At 36.9% G+C, this 21841-nt stretch overlaps 3 protein-coding genes across 7 annotated transcripts; 1 reads left to right on the plus strand and 2 right to left on the minus strand.

Annotated features, from left to right (window-relative positions):
• Positions 1-1639: 1639 nt before the first annotated feature.
• Positions 1640-11712, minus strand: LOC104114561 (probable CoA ligase CCL12). Of its 5 annotated transcripts, none has more exons than XM_009625035.4 (14): positions 11325-11712; positions 8012-8141; positions 7653-7912; positions 7119-7320; positions 6019-6059; positions 5466-5594; positions 5043-5116; positions 4731-4951; positions 4401-4495; positions 4110-4326; positions 3764-3889; positions 3128-3226; positions 2552-2758; positions 1640-1988 (listed from the first exon to the last, which is right to left on the minus strand). In XM_009625035.4, the coding sequence occupies exons 1-14, from the start codon at positions 11606-11608 to the stop codon at positions 1875-1877; spliced, it is 2199 nt and encodes a 732-aa protein (XP_009623330.1). In that variant the 5' UTR covers positions 11609-11712; the 3' UTR covers positions 1640-1874. The 5 variants fall into 5 exon arrangements, with proteins under 5 accessions (XP_009623330.1, XP_009623329.1, XP_070048402.1 ...); XM_009625034.4 differs by having other exon boundaries at positions 3128-3238; XM_070192301.1 differs by having other exon boundaries at positions 7658-7912; positions 11325-11627.
• Positions 11713-12751: 1039 nt separating this feature from the next.
• Positions 12752-17659, minus strand: LOC104114562 (serine/arginine-rich SC35-like splicing factor SCL30A). Its single transcript, XM_009625037.4, has 6 exons — positions 17528-17659; positions 16432-16588; positions 15920-15997; positions 14799-14963; positions 14128-14259; positions 12752-13341 (listed from the first exon to the last, which is right to left on the minus strand). Exons 2-6 carry the CDS (start codon positions 16572-16574, stop codon positions 13017-13019), a joined length of 843 nt encoding a protein of 280 aa, XP_009623332.1. The 5' UTR covers positions 16575-16588; positions 17528-17659; the 3' UTR covers positions 12752-13016.
• Positions 17660-18630: 971 nt separating this feature from the next.
• LOC104114563 (uncharacterized) lies at positions 18631-21079 on the plus strand. The gene has a single exon (XM_009625038.4). It carries the CDS (start codon positions 19212-19214, stop codon positions 20871-20873), a length of 1662 nt encoding a protein of 553 aa, XP_009623333.1. The 5' UTR covers positions 18631-19211; the 3' UTR covers positions 20874-21079.
• The last annotated feature ends 762 nt before the right edge of the window (positions 21080-21841 follow it).

Here is a 21841-nt window from a genome sequence, read left to right on the forward strand (position 1 = left end):
TCAATGTTTTTCAAGAATTTAAATATATGCCATATATATTTTATGTATGTATTTTGAATATGTAGCTGTATATTAATGACGGTATCATTCAAATACCAATAAATATTTCAAATATGAATATAATTTGTATTTTTAATTATTAACCATATAATATAAATTGGAGCTCTTGTATATCGTATAATTGTAGTATAATAATGGTATTTTAATGTTTCATATGTGTTACTATATAAGATATTTGCAAATTAGATGTATGGTATAATTTTGATATAATGATGATGCATGATATTATGCTAATAATGTTATTGATGTTTCATGCCTTTTAGTTGTGTTTTTTATTTAACTTAATTTTCAATATTATACATGGGATAGTAATTGTCATAATTGTAGTATCATGGATGATTCATATGCGATACAAATTAATTGAGTGAATAATTTGTAATTGTGGGTATATACGATCCATGAAATGACTACTCTGAAGGAGTCCATCTCCACCTAAAAGAGATAAAAAAAAATTGCTTTTCTATTGCCATGTTTAGCTAAAATACATGGAGTTATTCAAAAAGAAAAGGTCAAGAAAGCGTGATTAGTGCCTTCATTAAATATTGAGCATAAATTTTGTAATATGCTAATACCATTAAAAAGAAGGCTCTTTATGGAATAAACAAGAAATGATTCTATTTTTTAAAATAATAGTCAAAAAAAAGGATTAAGCGAGTAAAAATCTCTTAAAACTTGCTACATTGGCTACTTTATTAATTTGTACTTATCTTTTCTGAAAGTCTTTTTTGTTCTAAGATTATCCGTAGGTCTATACGAGTGGTGTTAGACTGTTAGTTATTGATTCTGATGCTTTAGAAGACAATCTTTTGATTTAAAACATTCGTCAGTCATTAATATGACAGTTAATCCAACTTCTTCAATAGATCTTTAATTCGGAAGGCAAATATATAGTGTTTCCGACATCAAATGTGTGAGAAATGTGTGTGATTTTCAATCAACTAAGTACCTAATAATTCAAAACATGAAGTAGTATAGGATTATTATCAAATACATGAAGCCTCTCTTTGTTCCTTAACATGAAGTATATGATAATTCAAAACATTTACTACCAGTTTAGAGAGACAGTTTAAATATACATGTTTGAGTCAACAATAGTTAGGTGCCCAGGTGCTTGAAAGAGTTGAGGACCAAATGTCTGACTTCCATAGGACTTGAACTTAGCCATAGTCTGTTTTAAAGAGTCTATAGGAAAGCAAAATCGTCAAGAAACGAACTAGTACAGTCAAGTCTTTCTATAACAGCATCGCTATATAACAGTCATTCACTATAAAAGTAAAATCTTTTATCAAACCAATTTTCATACTATGTTATAATATACGTTCTCTATAATAACACTTCGCTATAACAACCAAAAAAATCTGAAACAAATGAGGTTGTTATAGAGAGATTTGGCTGTAGTATCATTTCAACGAACATCAATGATAAGTGCAAATTTCATGTCTCATTTCTCCCACCAATTCGTGAGATATATTTAGTACTACTCCTCTTGATCCTCTAAAACTTTCTGAAAGCATTTTGGTGACTATGAGACATGATGTCAATTCTGTCTGATAGAAACGGTAAGTCTTTAGACAGGACATTTGCACAATGAGATAAATCGCATACCACTGTAGTTGAAATGACAAGTAACACAAGAAAATTCACAGGACTAACAAGTAACACAAGAAAATTCCAACTGAGATTTAAATATCACTAATACTACTACATGCACAAAATAATGTCAACATCATATCTTCTTGCTTACCCTTCCACTTTTGCTTATATGTATATAACTATATAAGCATATTACAGACATACCAGACTTGTGATTTTAGCTAAATTTTACTCTGTATCTGAAGATCTTGCTTCCACTGGTCTCTTAGAACTCTCCTCAACAACTTATTTGAAGCTGTTCGAGGGAACATCGGGACTATCTTCACGGAGCTCACCTATTTATGGTAAGAAAAGTGGTTATCAGAAATGGTAAGAAAAGTGAAAGACACTCTTTGTTGCCCGGAAGAGTCAAAGACACCCTAAAGAGGAGAGGGTGCGACCTGCAACATTTAATGCAAATAAAAGGGTTTCGAGTGGAGTTGCATTTCCGACTCATCTTCCATAAATTTCCAGGGCAAGAACTAATGCTTCTAGACTAGGACTCATTGAAGAGTTAAAAAGGCATAACATATGGATCTTAGTGTTCTTGTAAAATATACCAAATGTCCAAAATTGACAATCTCAGGAACAATCTTTAAACAATGGAAAATGGATTAAGAACCCTAATAATGAAGACTTGCAACAACAAAAAGTTTTGTATCTCCATACTGTATCAATTCTCTTGTAAATTTCTGAGGTCTGTTTACTTTGACAAGAAGTTATTGTTATCTTTCTTTTTTGATTGACAAACGAGAAATGAAACTATTATTTCAAATATTCTTTTCTAGGACTAGGATAGGATAATTCTGTAATCTCTAGTTGAATGTAACCTTATGCTTAAACCTTAGAAAGTACAAACCTTGAATAAAGGATTAAGATTGCTTTGAATGGCTCTTGAGAATCTTTTCTTCAGAGTGTCTGGTGAAACAGTTATCCCCTCTGTGAGAACCACAAATATAGCTAACTGTTCTGGACCACCATTTGGTGGTGCAGCACTGACTGCAGCAGTTTCCAGGACACTGACATCAGCACGATCACAAACACGCTCAATTTCTATTGAACTTGTCTGCAGGTAGAAAAGAAAATTTTAGTTATGTATTGCTTCCAGAATCAATAAACGCAGTCCCCATAAAAATTTCAGCTATGTTATAGATTCAAACACTCAAGATAATAAATTTGTGCTTTATGTTCTGAGTGTCAAGTGCATCAGAGATTATGTGAACATTCACTGGTGTTATGTGAACAGGACAGTAAGAGCAACTTTATACTATCGCCACTAGCCTGAATAAATCTGAGTGGAAAGGGATATCAGTAGCATATAAGCACACAGACTAGCACACTTGGCAGAAGTTTTGATAGATACTACGGGTATGTTGAAAGGAGCAAATGTAGAGTCAACTACGAGATTGATAGTGGTGGAATGGTAGTGTAGTACCTTTATACCTCCAAGATTCATGGTGTCATCAGCTCTGCCTTGAACAACAAGATAACCTCCAACAGTTCGCTTTAGGATATCACCATGTCTCCTTAGTTGCTGGAAATATAACTGCAGCATCAGTTATAGCAGCAATGACAGTGATCCAATTACTTAAAAGCTACTCAGCAGAGTGCAACTTATCCGATTAAAATATGGAAAAGAAGGCTTGAGTTTTGAGTTTATCATCCACAATTTGTAGTCAACGATCATACTCTATTGTTTGGTCGAAGAACTTGGTCGTCTAAATCAGCAGGAAAAAAAAAGGCACAAAGACATTATTCTTTTCATTGGAGAGAGGGTGGGTGGTGTGTTGGGGGGGGGGGAGGGGGGAGGGGGGGGCACTCTTTACAAGGAATTTATCAATTGGAAGTTAATGGTTTGTCATGTAAAATCATGACTAGTTGATCAAACCGTTTCATTCTCTAGAAAGGAACCTTTATTAGCTTAAAATTCTATATCTAAAGCTAGGAAGTAAAGAAGGAGCAGTCTCCAGTTCATCCAAATTCGGTTTCACATAGTTCAATAGGACAATGCTACGTGTTGTAGGGAAAAGCCAACAGAGAACAATGCTTTTCTACGACATATGATGCATACCATATCTTTGTACATTGGCATTCCCTCGAAATACACTTTCTCATGATCAGCATTCAGCAATCTATCAGTTGCTCCCATATAGGTTGGAAACAAGCCTACTTCACCAACACAAGCTTGATCATCTGGCTGGAAACAGGTTCAAAATCATTCTTTATCAAAGCCAAAATGTATGCTTTATGACATTATACAGGGGGAAAAGAGTGTCTCATTTATGAATAAGACAGTCAGGAATAAGCCTTGAAGCCATGCAGCAGGGCTTTTCTTTCAATGATTGTAAGGATAAATAATTATGACCAAGAATTTTCAACAAGCTGAAGATATTTAAAATGCTGTAAAGCTCTCTTACATAAGGGCGCCCATCTTCGTCTAAGATGACAAAACCGGTGGACATTGATGCAGAGCTAAATGCTCCAAAAGCTTGTGGTTGAAGAAGATTTCCCATAATGTAAGATGACGATAGCTCTGTGCCTCCGCAGCATTCAATAACAGGTTTATAGTCCACCCTTGAAGAAAGCCAAAGATCATCATCGACATTAGAGGCTTCTCCAGTACTAGCAAACATCCTGCAGATGCTTTCATGTTAGATTTTCCCACTGACGAATTGATCTAATATTTAGCACTTGAACTCAATAAGTACCGTATCCTTGTCCAATCTAGGCCTTTAATACACCCAGTACTTTTCCAAGTCTTCACTAAGCTTGGAACAGTCCCCAGGATAGTAACTCCTGCATCCTACTGACACATGAAGGGTTGAAAGAATGAAGAAAATTAATATAGAAAATACAGAAAAGCAAGCTCAGGCGAATTAGGATATCAAACAATGTGATCAAAGTAAATTGGTTCATTAGAAAAATGTGTTGTCGAGATATACTATGACATTTAATTGCCACAAACATTCACCAAGAAATAAAGATTTTAGTATAAATCTGGTAGACCCCTTAATGGAATATGAAGAAAAAGTTTCTACCTGCACAAATTTCCCAAAACCATGGTCTAGAGGGGATCCATGATAGAGAGCTAGAGTTGCACCAGTTAGAAAGCAACTGTAGATTAGAATTGGTCCCATCACCCATCCCAAGTTTGTGGGCCAGCAGCTAACATCTCCAGCTCGAACATCAAGATTAGCCCATGACTCAGCAGCACATCGAATGGGAGACAGGTGAGTCCAAGGTATTGCTTTTGGATCTCCTGACCGAGGCAAAAGGAATGACAGAATGAACAAGTTGCACAAATGCCACAGCCAAAAATAAACTGCATAGTCTCAACAAGGATATTTTACCTGTGGTTCCTGATGAGAATAGTATGTTGGTAACAGAGTCTATCGATTGATGAACTGGAAAATAAGAATTTGGCCTGCCAAAGAAGAAAATATTATCAAAGCTTGAGTTCTTACAACAAGGGAAAATAAAGTTATTATTCGATGGTCGCAGCACATTTTTATGAATTTTCTGTAAATTTAGAAATTTCGTCATCCTTCTAAAAGTGATGATGTTGGGAATAAAAGACAAATCCAGCATAATCCTGGATTGCAACTAAAATTGCTACATATTGCCATGATAGATTCACCAGTTTTAAACTATCATTACGGTATATACGCTATAGAGGAATTTATAAGCTAGAGAACATATTCTTTTTTTTTTTGGTAATTTGTTCGAGAACATATTCATCGTAATGCTTTTGGAGAAAAAGATTATCAGATTACCTGGGAAGGTGACTGACACTGGCAAGAAAATCATTCCATGATCGATCTTGGTTCCTTAATTGAACTTGTACATCCTCCCCAATCGCAGGAACTACAATAGCTTTAAGTGGAGCAGCTTCTACAACTCGACTGCAAGAGTTAGAGAGCATAAAATATGTATTCACTATGTTTCTTTAAGAAGGAAATGATAATTATCAATGCCTGTAGTGATGACATTTGAATTTCCTTCCCTTCTTTTTAATTTATTCTTTATTTAAATTTACTTTTTCATTGGAACTTTTGAATGTCAGTAAATTAGTATATTGTCTCCTTGTTTTCTTTTTTACTTCAACTATTTGTTCTTTTCTTTCATGGTGAAGAATGTGTAATTTTTGGTTGGGAGGAAGATGGATGTGTAATTATGTTTAATTTTTGGTTAAGAGGAAGATGGATGTCCTCATCACTTCCTTGAAGGGTTTTCGCAATTTTCTATCCCCAACCAAAGATAGACACTATGGAGGTTCTTATGTGCATTATTAAAGTTTTAGCATCCAGCATAACATTAGTCAGTTACCTGTACAAGGGGAATCTTCGGCCTCCTCGCACTATGGAATCCTGAATAAGTGTAGCTTAGAAGTTAGAATCATCATACACAATTTAAATATAACTCTACTGATAGTAAGATTACTGTCACCAACTATACAATATTTACTTCTTTTTTTTTTTTTGTTGAATTACAATATTAACTCACCCAAGAACAGACTCATAGAAAATAAAGCTGAATATCCAGCAAAAGCTTAATAATCAACCTAACATTTGCACAATGGAATTCAATAGCACTAAAGAGCAACAAGATTATCTGATCCCCAATGATGTGAACCTGATTAACTATAAAACTGCTATTTCATATCTCTTTTTTAAAATAAGGTCCTATAAATTGAAATGTCTTTTTATAGCAACATAAGTTGGAAGGCAGGGATTTCCTATTCTCGTATGTCCGCAAAACTTCAATCCTGTAACATTGTCTGATTGATCACTGGGAATAAGGGAACAATCACACCTATTGGGCCAGCTAAACTTGCTCTGATCTAGTGTGCATCCGCTCCTGTTCGGGCTCACTCAGCAGAAAGCTAACTCTCTTCTCCCGTCAACGGACAAAAGCCTCTCATTATTATTATTTCACTTTTATGCTTCAATCAGGCCTATATTCACATTTGAATGATACCAATTGACAAGAGTGGGTTGCTCATGTGGTGAGCACCCTTCACTTCCAAACAATAGATTGTGAGTTCGAGTCACCCCAAGAGCAATGTGGGGAGCTCTTGGAGGGAGGGAATAAAAAATAAAAAATAATAATAATAAAAAAAAGGATACCAATCGAGATGGCTTTTTCAGGGACTGGCCTCTTCCCTGAGGTAACCCCTGGGATTCAAAAGAGAGAGAAGGAACTTTCATAGAGATAATGATCATGTCCTTCAAAACTGGTTAGGGAAAATCTTTAGAGATTGCAAGCTTAAAGGGGGGGGAGGCCAATCCAGTAAAAGACATCTAGGAATGTTTGTTAAATAGGTAGAGCAAAACCATCTCTTGGTGGATTCATTACGTAAATGTGTCCCCGCCTATCTCCTCAATAGGCAACTCCTTTAGTTAACATTTTCTGTTTACTAGAAGTACCTGTGTAAATACAGCCTTGGCATTAGATACTCGTAAACGGACCGCAATCTCCTGTGCAGCAAAGCTATCAGCAATTGATACCACCACAAATCCAGCAAGAACAATGGCCAAGTATATAACGACTGCTGTGGCAGTCATTGGCATGTCAATGGCAATGGCATCACCCTTTGAGAACATGTTTTCCAGTGCATTTGCCACCATCCTGTGGAAGAGACGACAAGTTTAAAATGACTTCTCTTAATTATGAGAAGAAGGGAGCATGAAGGGGGACGTAATGGCAATGTATGTATACAAGAAGACAACTTATGATCAAATTATTTTGCCTGAAGACAGTATCAGAAAAAACAAAACAGAAGGAAGGAAAATATATCATATCCGTAATACCAAATGCAAGATAGTGCACCAGATGAACCACAAGAACAATTTAATAAGTACATGGCTTTACTTTCACCAAGATGAATTAGAGAAAGTAAGCTTCATTAAACCAAATACGAATGGAATGAACAGATATCACAATATGAAGCAAGAGCCTACATTACTTGTTCTCTCAGCTGTTTCAATGTCATGCAATTAACTTCTTTATCATCATTCCCTTCTGCCCTCCATACAATGGCCACGCTATCATCCTGCTTGTTGGGGTAATTGCTCGAACGCACACAACTCTCGGCTATATTCAGAACTGAACCAGGAAGCCAGTTTCCTCCATGTTTTGACTTGTCAGAGGTATCCAGTATGCATTTAGGGGTTTCCAGAAAGTGAATTGGTAGTTCTTTTAAAACAATTGGCCAGTAAATCTGGAAAAAATTCCAAATTATTAGCTCCAAGTATGAATAGAATGTGGAATAAATCTCAGTAACCCGAAATTCAAATTCAACACTGAAACAAGAACTTGCCTCAGGATGCTGAACAGAAAACCTATGAAATTCTTTAAAACTTGAGATCGGATCCTTGTATGATGCTCCAAAAAGCTTCGGACAATGAGTTTCCATTATGCGGCCCAAATTTGTGCATCTAGATTCATTCCTGCATAGAGAGAGCAGTTGAGTCAGCTGATCAAGAGCAGGAAGCTTCGGGTGAGATAAGTAATATGAAACTCTGAAAACAAAGGTTTCATAACTATAACACTTCCAAGAAACAATGTAAAACATTTCAGCAAAAACTGTATCATTGCTAAATTTATGTGTAAAAATATAACAAAAAGTTAGCAATTTCAACTGCTTGATAGTAGCTTTTTAGTCTTCAAGTTTTATCCATTAACGGAATCTCTTGAAAAAGGTTACTCTTCCTTTATCAAAATGTCTCATAGAATGATCCAGCAAAAAAAATATCACGAAAACATATCACTACAATGGACAGTAAACTTATGTTATCTTTCAAGTTTCAACGACAACTTGGAAATCCATACAAAGCAAGTCAGTGTAAATCTTCACAAAATTCTACTGCTCATTTTAGTAAAGAAACAGAGAGTAATGATTGCCTGCCTCACATGCAGGTACAACTAGTGGCGGAGCTAGTATTTTTATTAACAACAACATACCCAGTATTATCTCACATCGTGGGGTCTGGGGAAGGTAGTGTGTACGTAGGCCTTACCCCTACCTTGTGAGGATAGAGAGGTTGTTTCCAATAGACTCTCGGCTCAGAAAAGCATAAGCACCACATTAATGAAAATATAGACAAGGGACAGTACCAAAAAGCCATATAAAAGCAGAATAAAAACAACAAGACAGTAAGGTGATCAACAATGAAAGAAAACAACGGTTAGTCATAAAAACCTACTAGCAACATAAAGCGAGACTGCGTGCCAATACTACTGTTATGAACACTCTAGACTACCTACTCTACTACCCTAATCTTTGATCTCCATACCTTCCTATCAAGGGTCATGTCCTCGGTCAGCTGAAGGTGCGTCATGTCTTGCCTAATCACCTCTTCCCACCTCTTCTTTGGCTTACCTCTACCTCTCCGTAGGCCCTCCAATGTCAACCTCGCACACCTTTTCACCGGGGCGTCTGTACTCCTCCTCCTAACATGACCAAACCACCTAAGCCGCCGCATCTTGTCCTCAATAGGGGCCACACCCACCTTGTCGCGAATAACCTCATTTCTGATTTTATCTAACCTGGTGTGGCCGCACATCCATCTCTTCATATTCATCTCTGCTACCTTCATCTTCTGGATATGAGCGATCTTAACTGGCTAACACTCATCCCCATACAACATCGTTGCTCTGACCACCACTTTGTGGAACTTACCCTTAAGTTTCGGTGGCACCTTCTTGTCACACAAAACACCGGAAGCGAGTCTTCATTTCATCCATTCCACCCCAATACGATGTGTGACATCTTCATCAATCTCTCCATCCCCTGAATAATAGACCCAAGGTACTTAAAACTCCCTCTCCTAGGGATGACATGCGAGTCCAGCCTCACCTCCCCTTCCCCTCCTTGAGTCTCGCCACTGAACTTACACTCCAAGTATCCTGTCTTGGTCCTGCTCAACTTGAAACCTTTAGATTTCAGGGTCTGCCTCCATACCTCTAATTACGCGTTCATACTGTCTCGCATCTCGTCAATCAATACAATATCATCTGCAAATAGCATACACCACGGCACCTCCCGTTGGATGTGGCACGTCAATACGTCCATCACCAGAGCAAACAAAAAAGGGCCGAGTGTCGACCCCTGATGCAACCCCATCATAACCGAAAAATGGTCTGAGTCCCCACCCACCATCCTCACTCGGGTCTTTACTCCATCATACATGTCCTTAATCAACCTAACATAGGCAACATGTACACCTCTAGCCTCCAAACATCTCCACAAAAACCTCTCTCGGAACTTTATCGTACGTCTTTTCTAAGTCGATGAACACCATATGCAAGTCCTTCTTTCTCTCCCTATACTGCTTCATCAATCTCCTAACAAGGTGGATGGCTTCTGTAGTCGAACGCCCCAACATAAACCCAAACTGGTTCTCAGAAATAGACACACTCCTCTTTACCATTAGCTCTACCATTCTGTCCCGGACTTTCATAGTATGGCTAAGCAGCTTGATACCCTGATAGTTATTGCAATTTTGGATATCACCTTTGTTTTTGCATATAGGAACCATCGTGCTCCACCTTCACTTTTCGGGCATCTTCTTCGTTCTAAAAATGACATTAAATAACCTAGTGACCCACTCCAAGTCTGCCTTGCCCGCACTTTTCCAAAACTCCACCGGGATTTCATCTGGCCCGGTCGCTTTGCCCCTGCTCATCTTACGCATAGCCCCCTCAACTTCATCAACTCTAATCCGCCTATAATACCCAAAGTCACAACGACTCCCAGAGAGTTCCAAATCACCCAGTATAATGCTCCTGTCCCACTCCTCGTTCAAGAGACTATGGAAGTAGATCTGTCATCTCCGACGGATAAACCCCTCATCCAACAAAACTCTACCTTCTTCGTTCTTGATGCACTTCACTTGGTCCAATTCATGCGCCTTCCTTTCTCGCGCCTTGGCTAACCTGAACAACCTGTTATACCCATCTCGGCCCTCGAGTTCCTCATACAAACGACTAAAAGTTGAGGTCTTGGCCGCCGTAACTGCTAGCTTTGCCTCTTTCTTAGCCAACTTATAATGCTCCCTATTCGCCGTCTTCTCCTCCTTGTCTACACTTTCCACTAGCTTCAGATACGCTACTTTCTTGGTTTTCACTTTTTCTTGCACCTCTCTATTCCACCACCAGTATTTTTATTAAGGGGAGTCAAAATACAACGAAGTCAATAGAAAAAAAGTCAAGGGAATTCAGCATATAGTATAACTTTTTGGCGAACGGTACAACAAACAACTAGTCTCAATCCCAAACACACATTCAGCTCCATTTTGAGCCGTTTCAATTCAATTATTAATACTTCACATGCAGGTATCACTGTAAATTTTGTCAATGAAATCAAAATGCCAACAACAGAAAGAGAACAATTTACAGCCCTTAATCCAAGAAATTAGCTACCATAAACCCAATAATCATAGACTATGAAAAGATCAGTTTATTAATGAAAAGATTCTCCGCTTTAACTTTCAAAAGAAAAAGGATCATTCTTTTTATGATACAGAAAAGATCAATTTTTTTAATATGAAATCTAGATAAGGGTTTTCTAGAAATGCTGGCCCTTAGCATTCCATAAAAAAAGACAGAGAGGAAGAAAGAGAGATTTTTACAGTGAAGGGAACCAATAGAGAGGAGGGCCATGAGTGGACTGATCATAGTTATGGTAGACAGAGTAGTAAAGGAGCTGATGCAGAGCATGTGGGTGTGAGGGTTTCAGTAATTTCCGAGCAGTGATTTCACGCCATACCTCCTTCTGATCCAACTCACCATTAATATTAACAGCAACTTTAGCAATTGCAACATTCAGCTCTCCCATCAACCATTTTGCTTCCTCCTCTGCTACTCCTGCTCTTACCAAATCTTCCACCCTCACTTCACTTATGCTCTTTCCCATCTCTCTCTCTCTCTCTTTCTTGACCCTTACCGGTCCGATACATATATATTATATATGCAAAGGACAAAGATGCAGATAACTTAGGTAACTTTCAGTCGTTAACTTTACCCGTCACCCTTCAAATGTTTGTTGTCCAGAGTTTATGAAATTATATTTTAGATAATAAAAAAAAATTATTCCCACCTACTCATTTTTACGTAACGGTATTTGATTTGACCGATGTCGCCTTTTTTATATACTTATATATCATTAATATAAGAAGAAATTAAAATAAATGACTAATTTATTGAAAAAATCATATCACAATGTGAGTGGTTAAACTGAGTCTGAGCAAGTTATAGGCTTTGAGTTTTCATGGGTTATTTTGGAACAGTTTTCAAATATATAAAATCATATTTGAATTTTTTTTTTTAACTCAAGTTTTAGTTCAATTTGAAAATTCAACTCTAAAACACGAGACATGGCACATTTTCGGGTAATTAATTTCACATCTTTTTAGATTATTTATAGACAAAGCACATCTCAAACATATCTTTAGAAGGTTGGATGACGAGAGAGAAAAATAGAAGCAATGAACTGGGAGTTTCGATCATTTATAATCTTAATTTTTATCTGCTGCCTAACATTATGTTTGAAATTATATATCATAACAGAAATCACTATTAGAGTATGCATTATGTAAAACTATATTGATCAGTATTTTATATTAGATATTAAAAATTGCCATCTGCAACATTTGTCCAATAAATGGCTTGAATCAAATAACCTTTTTGGAAGGAAAAAATCTAAATATTAATCCTCAGGTGAAGCTCGTTTTTTTAATAGGTAGATAGATTGGGTTGGGAGGTATAGATGAAGGGCGGGTAGGTGTACGGACGAGTTAGTTGGAGCATGTGATGGAAAATGGAGAAACGTGTAAATCGGATTTCCACTTTCATAATAATACTGCTATATTATACACAGCTCAAAAATGGAAAACAAATCAAATCAAAGAAATAATAAGTCTAATGGTTGCAACTTGTCAATGGATTCCGACCTGACTTCGGAAATCACTAAAATGAAAAATGAGTTTACCAAGAAAATGTTTTGGGTGAAATATTTGGTCAAACCAAACACAGATTGTCACACGAAATAAGAGCATGGTTGAAGTTGAAAAAGTGAGGCAGTAACTGCCATTTACCCAGTGAATATGGCCAACATCAGTCAAATGCCACATGGAAAAAGAGAAACTCCAGAATGTTATCCAATCATCAGTATTACTAAAGTACAAACAAGCCAAAGAAACAAGTCTAGAAAATAATCCATATGAGTCACACTACTAGCTCTGCAGAATACCCAGAGATCTAATTAAATGACCGAAAATCACATGTGTTCTTCAAACTGCAGCATTCATCAACACAAGGTGAGTTCAGTGTCTAGGGGACACGTCACGGTCAGGATTCCTGGAATAATGAACAGCATCAGGACTCCTACTACGGCTTTGACTTGGGCTCCGCCTCCTGCTGGGACCCCTAACGGGAGAACGTGCCCTGACTGGACTTCGGCTGCGGCTCCTTGACCCATTATAAGGTGGAGACTGCTCCTCCTTAACTGGACTCTGACTGCGGCTCCTTGACCCATTGTATGGTGGAGATTGCTCCCTTGGAGGGGATTGCGAGTATGACCTCCCCTGACCAGCACGAGGAGAGTATGATCTCTCGCGACTGTATCTTTTCTCTTCAGGCGAAACAGACCTGCAAAGGAAGGAGACAAATAGTCATCGTGAATTGGTGTTACTTTGCTACCGGGGCATAAAGCATGAGCAACTGCATTCAGAACATATTACTAAACCAAGGGACTCCAAGTACTTATGTGAAATCTCTCGTGTTTAGAAGTTCTAAGTACGGCTTTTAGTTGCAGCAAGGTTCTCTTAAACATATGGATAGGATCAAACAAAGAATTTGTCCAAACACTCTTCGAAGACAAGGAAACAAAAAGTTTGGAAGACAAGATTTTTTATTTGTTTATAAGAGGTTGGAAGACAAGATTTTGAAACATTTCGAAAAGGAATTGAGTAAATCCCAACCAAGAAAGAAATCAATAAAGCAGGTTTCTTTGCCAAAGATAACATTCCCAAGATTCAAAGACTATTCCTTTGACACTGCTGACAAATTGAACTAGAATCGTTATTAATGTCGGGTTCAATCTAGCTGTAGGAAAGGAAATGCTGAAGCTTCTTAATTTCTTCTCACCTTGATCTGTCTAGCTATCAGGTCAACCTCCTAGTCAACATGCATATAGTAGACTATAAGATGAACCAAACGATATCATGATAAACCAGACGTGCATGTTCTTCAGACAAATGAATTGGGATGTCTATGATCACACACAAACCCGAATTTCGATTCCTAAAGAAAGGCTTCAAGTTATTAGGACCTAGGTTGTATGTCATTCACAATGATCTAAATCAAACTTCAATCATCATAAAATATCAATTATATCACATTCGCATATAGTAAGTATCAGAGGACGTAGCATACCTCGAGTACTGCCTTCTCTTAGGCGGAGAGTAGTAATCACGGCTGCGTGGAGGTGGAGATCGAGAATACCGAGGAGAGTTATGGAATCTAGGGGGAGTACCCCTTCGATCATAATTGCGGCCACCCCTACCACTACAAGATGGTATTTTAGAGTGTTAAGACATCTCAACAAAAAAGAAATATTGCAATCTTTATAGGCACTCAAATAGAATATACATATAATATTTTAGAGTGTTAAGACATCTCAACAAAAAGGAAATATTGCAATCTTTATAGGCACTCAAATAGAATATACATATAAAATTCATGACTATCAAACCAGCCATTTGAAAAACCAAACATCTCTCTTCATTCAAAACCCTTGATTTGCAAAAGCACAAACTTAAGAATGAGAAGAATACAGGAAATGTAAACAAGACGGCTTACAACCTAGCCGACCAAAAAGTATTGGAAAGTAACAGTCAACAACTCTATCATCCAATAACATTATAGAGTAACAGAAATGACTGGCCAAAAGGAAACATCCAAAGCACGAACAAATTTATCCTTTCAGATAGTAAATCTCAGAACATATTTTTGGTACTAAGCCATATCAAACTACTATTCAAGCAGACGCAAGTTAAAGGGAGAATCTAATGTCAAGACTGAACAAAACAAATACAAAGAACTACCTTCCACGCTCCCTAGCTCTCATTTCTTGAGGCTTTTTCCTGTTCTCCTCAGCAAAAACTACCGTCAGTTGACGACCTTGGAAAACCTGACCATCCATCTGATACTTAGCTTCTCCAGCATCAGCAGGATCCAGATATTGGATAAATCCAAAGCCACGTGGTTCACTGTGAAGTAAAAGACAAAGCAAACAAGAGAAGAGGGAACACAAAAATGTGTCAGACACCATCAAATTACAGCACGGATCAGCCAGAATGTTACTCCAAGCTACAGAACTCTGGGGCTGTTTGAATATCCTAGTAAGAATATGAAAGCAGGCAAATTTAAGTTTCAGGATTGTACAGAAACTGACAGTGAAACTTACCCCAATGATTAAGGATTAAAAATAATATATTTGGAGCACAAATCAAATAAGTTTCTAAGAGAGAAAAAGTGTGCAGTAAGAAGGGACTTGCCTAATGACTTTCAATATTTCCAAAAAGGCCGGAAACAACAAAACAAAATAACTTCAACAAATTGGAATGCCTTGATAAGCACAGAAGCAGGCACATGGCTGCTGACCTTGCACGTATCAGTTTAAAGATGACTTGAAATTCTTCAAGACGTGAAATCTCGAAATCTTCACATTCTATTGATATCCATATTCCTTCCAATCTTCACTACCATTAACATCACCTTGAACTCTTACTACTTGATTGATGTCAAGAGCTCTCTTACTACTTGAAAGTATCAACAGAACTCTTACTACTTGATTGAAGTCTCGAAAACTCTTACTATCACTGCTACATCTCAACAATTTTAACAAGTGTTACCCAGCATGACATAACAAAAAGTTTAAAAAACAGAACCCAATATAAAATAAAAAGTAAGCAAATGTCAGAGCAGATATTTATGTCAAAACTTAAGAAAAACTTGATGAAATGAATTGACTCTCAGACACTAAAATATGAAATATCTAGTTCTGGAAGATGAAAAGGATATGCCTGACTGTATAGGGCAGAGTATCTAACTGAGATATGATGTCGGATAGTAATAACTCCCACTTCTTTTATTCTTGGTTCTTTGTCTTCGTTTAAGAAGGGAGGAGAATCGTATACATAAAGACAATGTAAAACAAGCTCACCGAGTATAATAGTCTCGCGGCAAGTAAATGTCCTTGACAGGGCCAAATTGCCCGAATGGCTTTTTGAGGTCTTCTGACCTGCACACAAACAGCAAAGTGAATGGTCACATCAAACTGCATGCACAAATTCATGGAACACCTAATCCTAACATATTGTAACTCAATCAGTCATAGGAATTATAGCAGTGTTCTTTAATAAGATAGGAATTATAACAGTGTTATTAGGACCAATTTTAGTTCTTGCTGAAAAAGGCAAGCAGGAGGTAAGAAGTTTCTACAGATAGCTCCAACGAGAGCATAGATCTCACACAATTAACATTCTCCAATCTTATTCCGGCCCCCGCTATGGCCTCGAGACAAAAATCCATTCTGTGTTTTCTAATTTAGTGCACACAGCATCCATTACAAGCATGTAATCACTTGTCCACAAAGATAAAACAGCTTAATGGGTTAAGCAAAAAGAAAATGAACCTGGTATGCTCCGAGAATAAAATGTTGGGCAAGATGCATACCGACAGTCATGGCGAAGATTGCGAACTAATAGAGTAGTCGGATCATCTCTGCTACGACCAGCATAGCGACCCCTGGGGCTTGGGCTCCTTCCTCTCCTTCCATAACCTCTTGGTGGTGATGGACTGTAACTCCTTCCCCTCATTTGCACCAGAATAGCTGAGATATACCAAAAGTTCATAGAATTACAAAACTAATATACTGACACAAAAATAAAATAGCAATCAAAACATATTCAATTTGAGTACAGATCCAAAAACCAGCATAATCAGGGTAAAGAAGCTTTAGTTCCTGAGGAAAAACATAGCCTCTTTACCTGACCTTCATCAGACTTAATATCATAAATACATACCATAAGCATATGAATGCCCAATATCAATCTACTTTTCGGTGTATAAAACTTATTATCAAAATCCTAATAATCATAAGAATGTTCTGCACCATTTTCCTCCATTGAGTCCCCCGATTAAACAAGAGAGAGGAGAAGCTCCTCTCCAACTAGAACAAGAGACAGGCAAAGCATTTTCTTTCCGTATTATGGGTTTCATAAATAATTAAGTTGGTGAAACACAGAGGAAAAGAATAAAACCAATATTATGTCAGCCAAAGAGAGTGATCAGCTAGAACCAATAACTGAAACAACTCTCAAGTACAACAGAAATTCTCTCAAAATAATTCCAAGACCAAATCCAAACGCTCAGGATGATACAAAGCACAACTAAAACAACACAAATTATTCTCAAATTGCTAAGTATTTTCAATACCAAAGACATCCCACAAATGCAAAAAATAAATACTTAAACAGTTCTACAAAAGGGATTGAAAAGGATAGCATTTGGGGGATAAAAAATTTATAAAAAAAAAACCTTTGAAACAAAAAACTCAATCCTCCCAACTATAAAATAAAAAAAATAAAAAAAAGCTATTTTTCCAGCAAAACCACAACAGATAACAATCAAAAAGAACCAAAAAGAAAAAACAAATAGCACTAAGCGACCAGCTGGATTCGTAGGGAAACGAGCCATAAAATTCAAAAACCCTAATTAGAAACATATGACACGTATGCGACTGTATGTTTACAGAGAATAAGAGATATACCTGCGGATGGCCGACGAGAAAATTTGGACGAGAGAGAAACGGCGGTGAGTAAGTTTGAGATTTGCACTGTTTTTTTAGGGCAAAGTCTACGAATGTAGAAGGGGACTCCTATATATCTATTTTGACCGCATTTTTTAAAGGTAAATTTGGATATACTTTTCCGAAGAAAAACAAAATTGGGTAGGAAAGTTAAATTATTTTGCACCTCTCAGTACTTCTTTCTTTTTCTTTTTCTTTTTATAGTTAGTTGGACTTAAATGTTTTTAATTTTAGGTTTATTTAGTTAAATTAGTTATTTACACTACAAAGATACAATAATAACAATATAATAATAATAATAATAATAATAATAATATATTATATTTAGCGTGAAGTCTCACAAATGGGGACATTGTAGAGGTAGCAAGAGGTAAAAAGGAAAAGAAAAATAAAAACTATTTCCTCCGTTTCAATTTATGTAAATCCATTTGAGTGGGTACGAAGTTTAAAAAAAAAGAATACTTTTGAATTTGTGGTGTAAAATGAAGCATATATATTTTATGTGGCTATAAATCATTGTATAAAAATAAATTATTTTCAAATAGGGAAAGAGGTCATTCTTTTTGGTACAAACTAAAAAGGAAATATGTTGACATAAATTGAAACGGAGGGAGTATGTGATATTGGGATTTTAAAAGTTATTAGGATTTGTTGAGTATTATATCCTTTATTCTAGATTAAATTTATATATTGTCTCTTGCAAAATGAACTTTAAGGAGCTAAACAAACTATGGAACTAAGAGTCCGTTTTGATTAGCTTAAAAAATGACTTTTAACAGAAATAGTTTTTAAACCAAAAATAAATAAGTTGGATTGTCCAGCTTATTGCTTTTGGCTTATTTTAAGCCGTTTTTAACTTAGTTTAAGTATTTTTTCGACTTTGTCAAACACTAAGAAAAAAACTAAAAAGAACTTCAAAGCTAATTTGACCGCCAATCCAAACACCGTAAACTTTATACAGACTTTTTTCTTTAAATCAACAAATGATAGCAATGTAAATAAGATAAATTAATTTCACTATATGGCCACTTCTTGATGATGAGTGACGACCACAGAACAAAAGTATAGTCCACACAAAGGAGCAACTAAACCGCAGCAAAACACAGTGTGATTAGTGAACTAATCAAAACCTCATTTTTTAGGCAATATCTTCACTGTGAAGACACAGAATTTATTCCTTTTCAAAATCTGCTGAGATCTGTCCTAGTTTCCTTCTAATATTTTTTCCTTTTTTACTTTAAAAATCAGCTCAAAGGCTTTCAAATCCTTTTAGCTTTTCAAAATCCATACTTTCTTTGTAAAACCCCTATTCAAGATCCAATCTTTTTTCTTCGAAACAAAACCTTGCTCTCTCATATAATCTCAAGATACAATTTTTTTCCTTCAAACTTTGATTTTAAAATTGAGGGCTTAAAGTAATTATAGCTAGCCCTTTTCCTCTTCTCAATTGGTTACTCATCAACTCCAAGATTCAATATTTATTTATTAATTCTTCTTTGGAAGTAAAAAGGTAAATCTCAGCTCACATATGAGTAAATCCTAGTATTGAGTTTCTCCTATTTGTTCACTTTCAGTTACAAATTTAGCTTCTTACTACTTCTGTTTGGATTTGAAATTGGGGACTGGGTTTTAGAGTTTTGTATCAATGAAGGAATTGAATTCAACAACAGACCCAATTGGGCAAAACTTAATAAAAGGTATAAGCAATGTGTGTTTTTCAGTTTTTGTTTTCTCAGTGCTTATATTTACTATAATTGCTATCACATACCAACCTCCTGATCCATGGGAATCATCTAGAGCACTGACTAGGGTCTTCACCCAAGTTGAAAATGCAACATTTAAAGTGGACAATTCTGTCCTCAAAACTGGTGAGGATGTTGCCACTGCTCCTATGGTAGGGGCTTTCTCTTTAGTACCAATAACTGAAGCTTCTATTGAGAAATCTGAAGAGAAACTTCCAGCTGAGACTCTGAAATTGGGATGTGAGAGTGAGAATGTAGTTGTTAATTGTTCAGATCCAAGGGTGTTGATCACCATTGAGAGATTTAACTTGAGGGCTTTCAAGTCCATTGCTTTTTTGGATTATCAAACTCCCGTTAATGGGTCGAAACCCGATGAGTGTGATGTGGCATGGAGGTTTAGAAACAAGAAAGAGAAATCTTGGAGGAAGTACAGAGATTTCAGAAGGTTCAGAATGGGGTTTAGTGATGATTGTAGTTACAAAGTAGTTCATGCGGGTCGCTGGCATTCAGGGATAAATGCACGGCGTCCAAGAATCCGAGTTAATACTGCTGGAACTGGTCGGAAAGCCAGAATTGCTCCCCCAGTTCGAGATGAGGATATTAATGATACAATTCCAGTCATTGGATCAGATTCAGCTTTTAGAGACGGGAGATACTTGTACTATTCTCGTGGTGGTGATTACTGTAAAGAAATGAATCATTATCTGTGGAGTTTTCTATGTGCTTTGGGTGAGGCTCAGTACTTGAATCGGACATTTGTGATGGATTTGAGTATCTGTTTGGCATCGTCACACACTCAGAGTCGTAAGGATGAGGAAGGGAAAGACTTTAGGTTCTATTTTGATTTTGAGCATTTGAAAGAGGATGCATCTATTGTCGAGGAAGGAGACTTCCTTAAAGATTGGAAGAGATGGGATAAAACACATAAAAAGAAAATCTCTGTAAGGAAAGTTGCAAACCATAAAGTGTCGCCAATGCAACTAAGGACGGACAAGAGCACAATTATATGGAGGCAGTTTGATGCCCCCGAGCCAGAGAACTACTGGTATCGTGTCTGTGAAGGGCCTGCTGCTAAATACATCCAGAGGCCGTGGCACGCTTTGTGGAAATCAAAGAGACTGATGAATATAGTTACTGAGATTAGTGGAAGTATGGACTGGGATTATGACGCTGTTCATGTTGTTCGGGGAGAGAAAGCTCAGAACAAGGAGTTGTGGCCCCATCTGGATGCTGATACATCTCCTGATGCCTTTGTCATGAAGCTTCAAGGAGCAATAACACCTTGGAGGAACTTGTATGTTGCCACAAACGAGCCTTTCTATAATTATTTTGATAAACTTAGATCCCACTACAAGGTACATTTGCTTGACGATTACAAGTATTTGTGGAGTAATACAAGTGAGTGGTACAATGAAACAACACAATTAAATGGTGGACGCCCTGTTGAATTCGACGGATATATGAGGGTTGAAGTGGACACTGAGGTCCTTTATAGAGCAAAGACTCAGGTGGAGACATTTTATAACTTGACAAAAGACTGTAAGGATGGGATCAACACGTGCTAAACAGTTCAAGATATCTACACGCACTCTATACGTTGATTCGCACATCTTTTTGCCTGTTTTTACAGTTTATTCAGTTCTGAAGTGATGGCCTTTAGTTGTTTCAGGGTGTGCTATTTCATTGATCTATAGGTGAACTGTTCATTTGTACAATATGTTTCTTTCATAACCTTCATCTAATAGTGATCTGTTTCATCTCTGTCTCCTAATTCCTCTATTCATCTCTATTTCCTTTTCCATTGTTTCCCCTCTGTCCCGCAAGGTCAGCAGATGAAAGTTTTGCTTCTTATTACAATGTATCGAGAAATGCAGAAGTGCCAATCATGTGGGGGCAATTAGTCCCCAGAATCACTTTGCAGGGATTTCCTTCGCACCTTCTAAGGCTATAGGCTTGCTTCTTTCAAGGCCACTCTACTGAATTTCAAACATTAAGTTGGTTCTAAGAAAAACTATATTGGCGCTATGAAAAACTAAGTTAACTTATCTCCTAAAACAAAAGGAGGAGTGAACTCTTGCAATTAGCAACTTTGGTAACAACATTATTTTAGTGTTCACTGTTTGTTGAATACCCTTTAGTCCTTGCACGGGCAGATGTTGAGAATATGGACTGTGAGTAATTTGCTTCTACTCTAATCAATGTTACTTGGGATGCATGTTGTTGCTCTTGTTTAATTCGGTAGGCGTCTGAGGATGCAGCTCATGCTATTCTAAGGAAAAGATATTCAATCATAAGAATAATATGAACTATGTTTTCTTTTTCTGTTCTGCTAATGATGTCTTTTTTCTGTCTCTTTTCCTGTTCAAACACTGAAGTCCTTAAAATTAAGGTGAAAATGTAAAGTATAGAGAACTTAAAGGATCTCTTTGAAACGCTGAGGCTGATCAGAATCATAAATTGGTAATATTACTTTTCTTGTGATCAGTGTTTTAAAAGGTGTTTCCGGGGTGAGGCGCACCAAAAATGCCCTGAG

The sequence above is a fragment of the Nicotiana tomentosiformis genome, chromosome 12, assembly GCF_000390325.3.
Source record: "Nicotiana tomentosiformis chromosome 12, ASM39032v3, whole genome shotgun sequence".
Taxonomy (NCBI): Eukaryota; Viridiplantae; Streptophyta; class Magnoliopsida; order Solanales; family Solanaceae; genus Nicotiana; species Nicotiana tomentosiformis.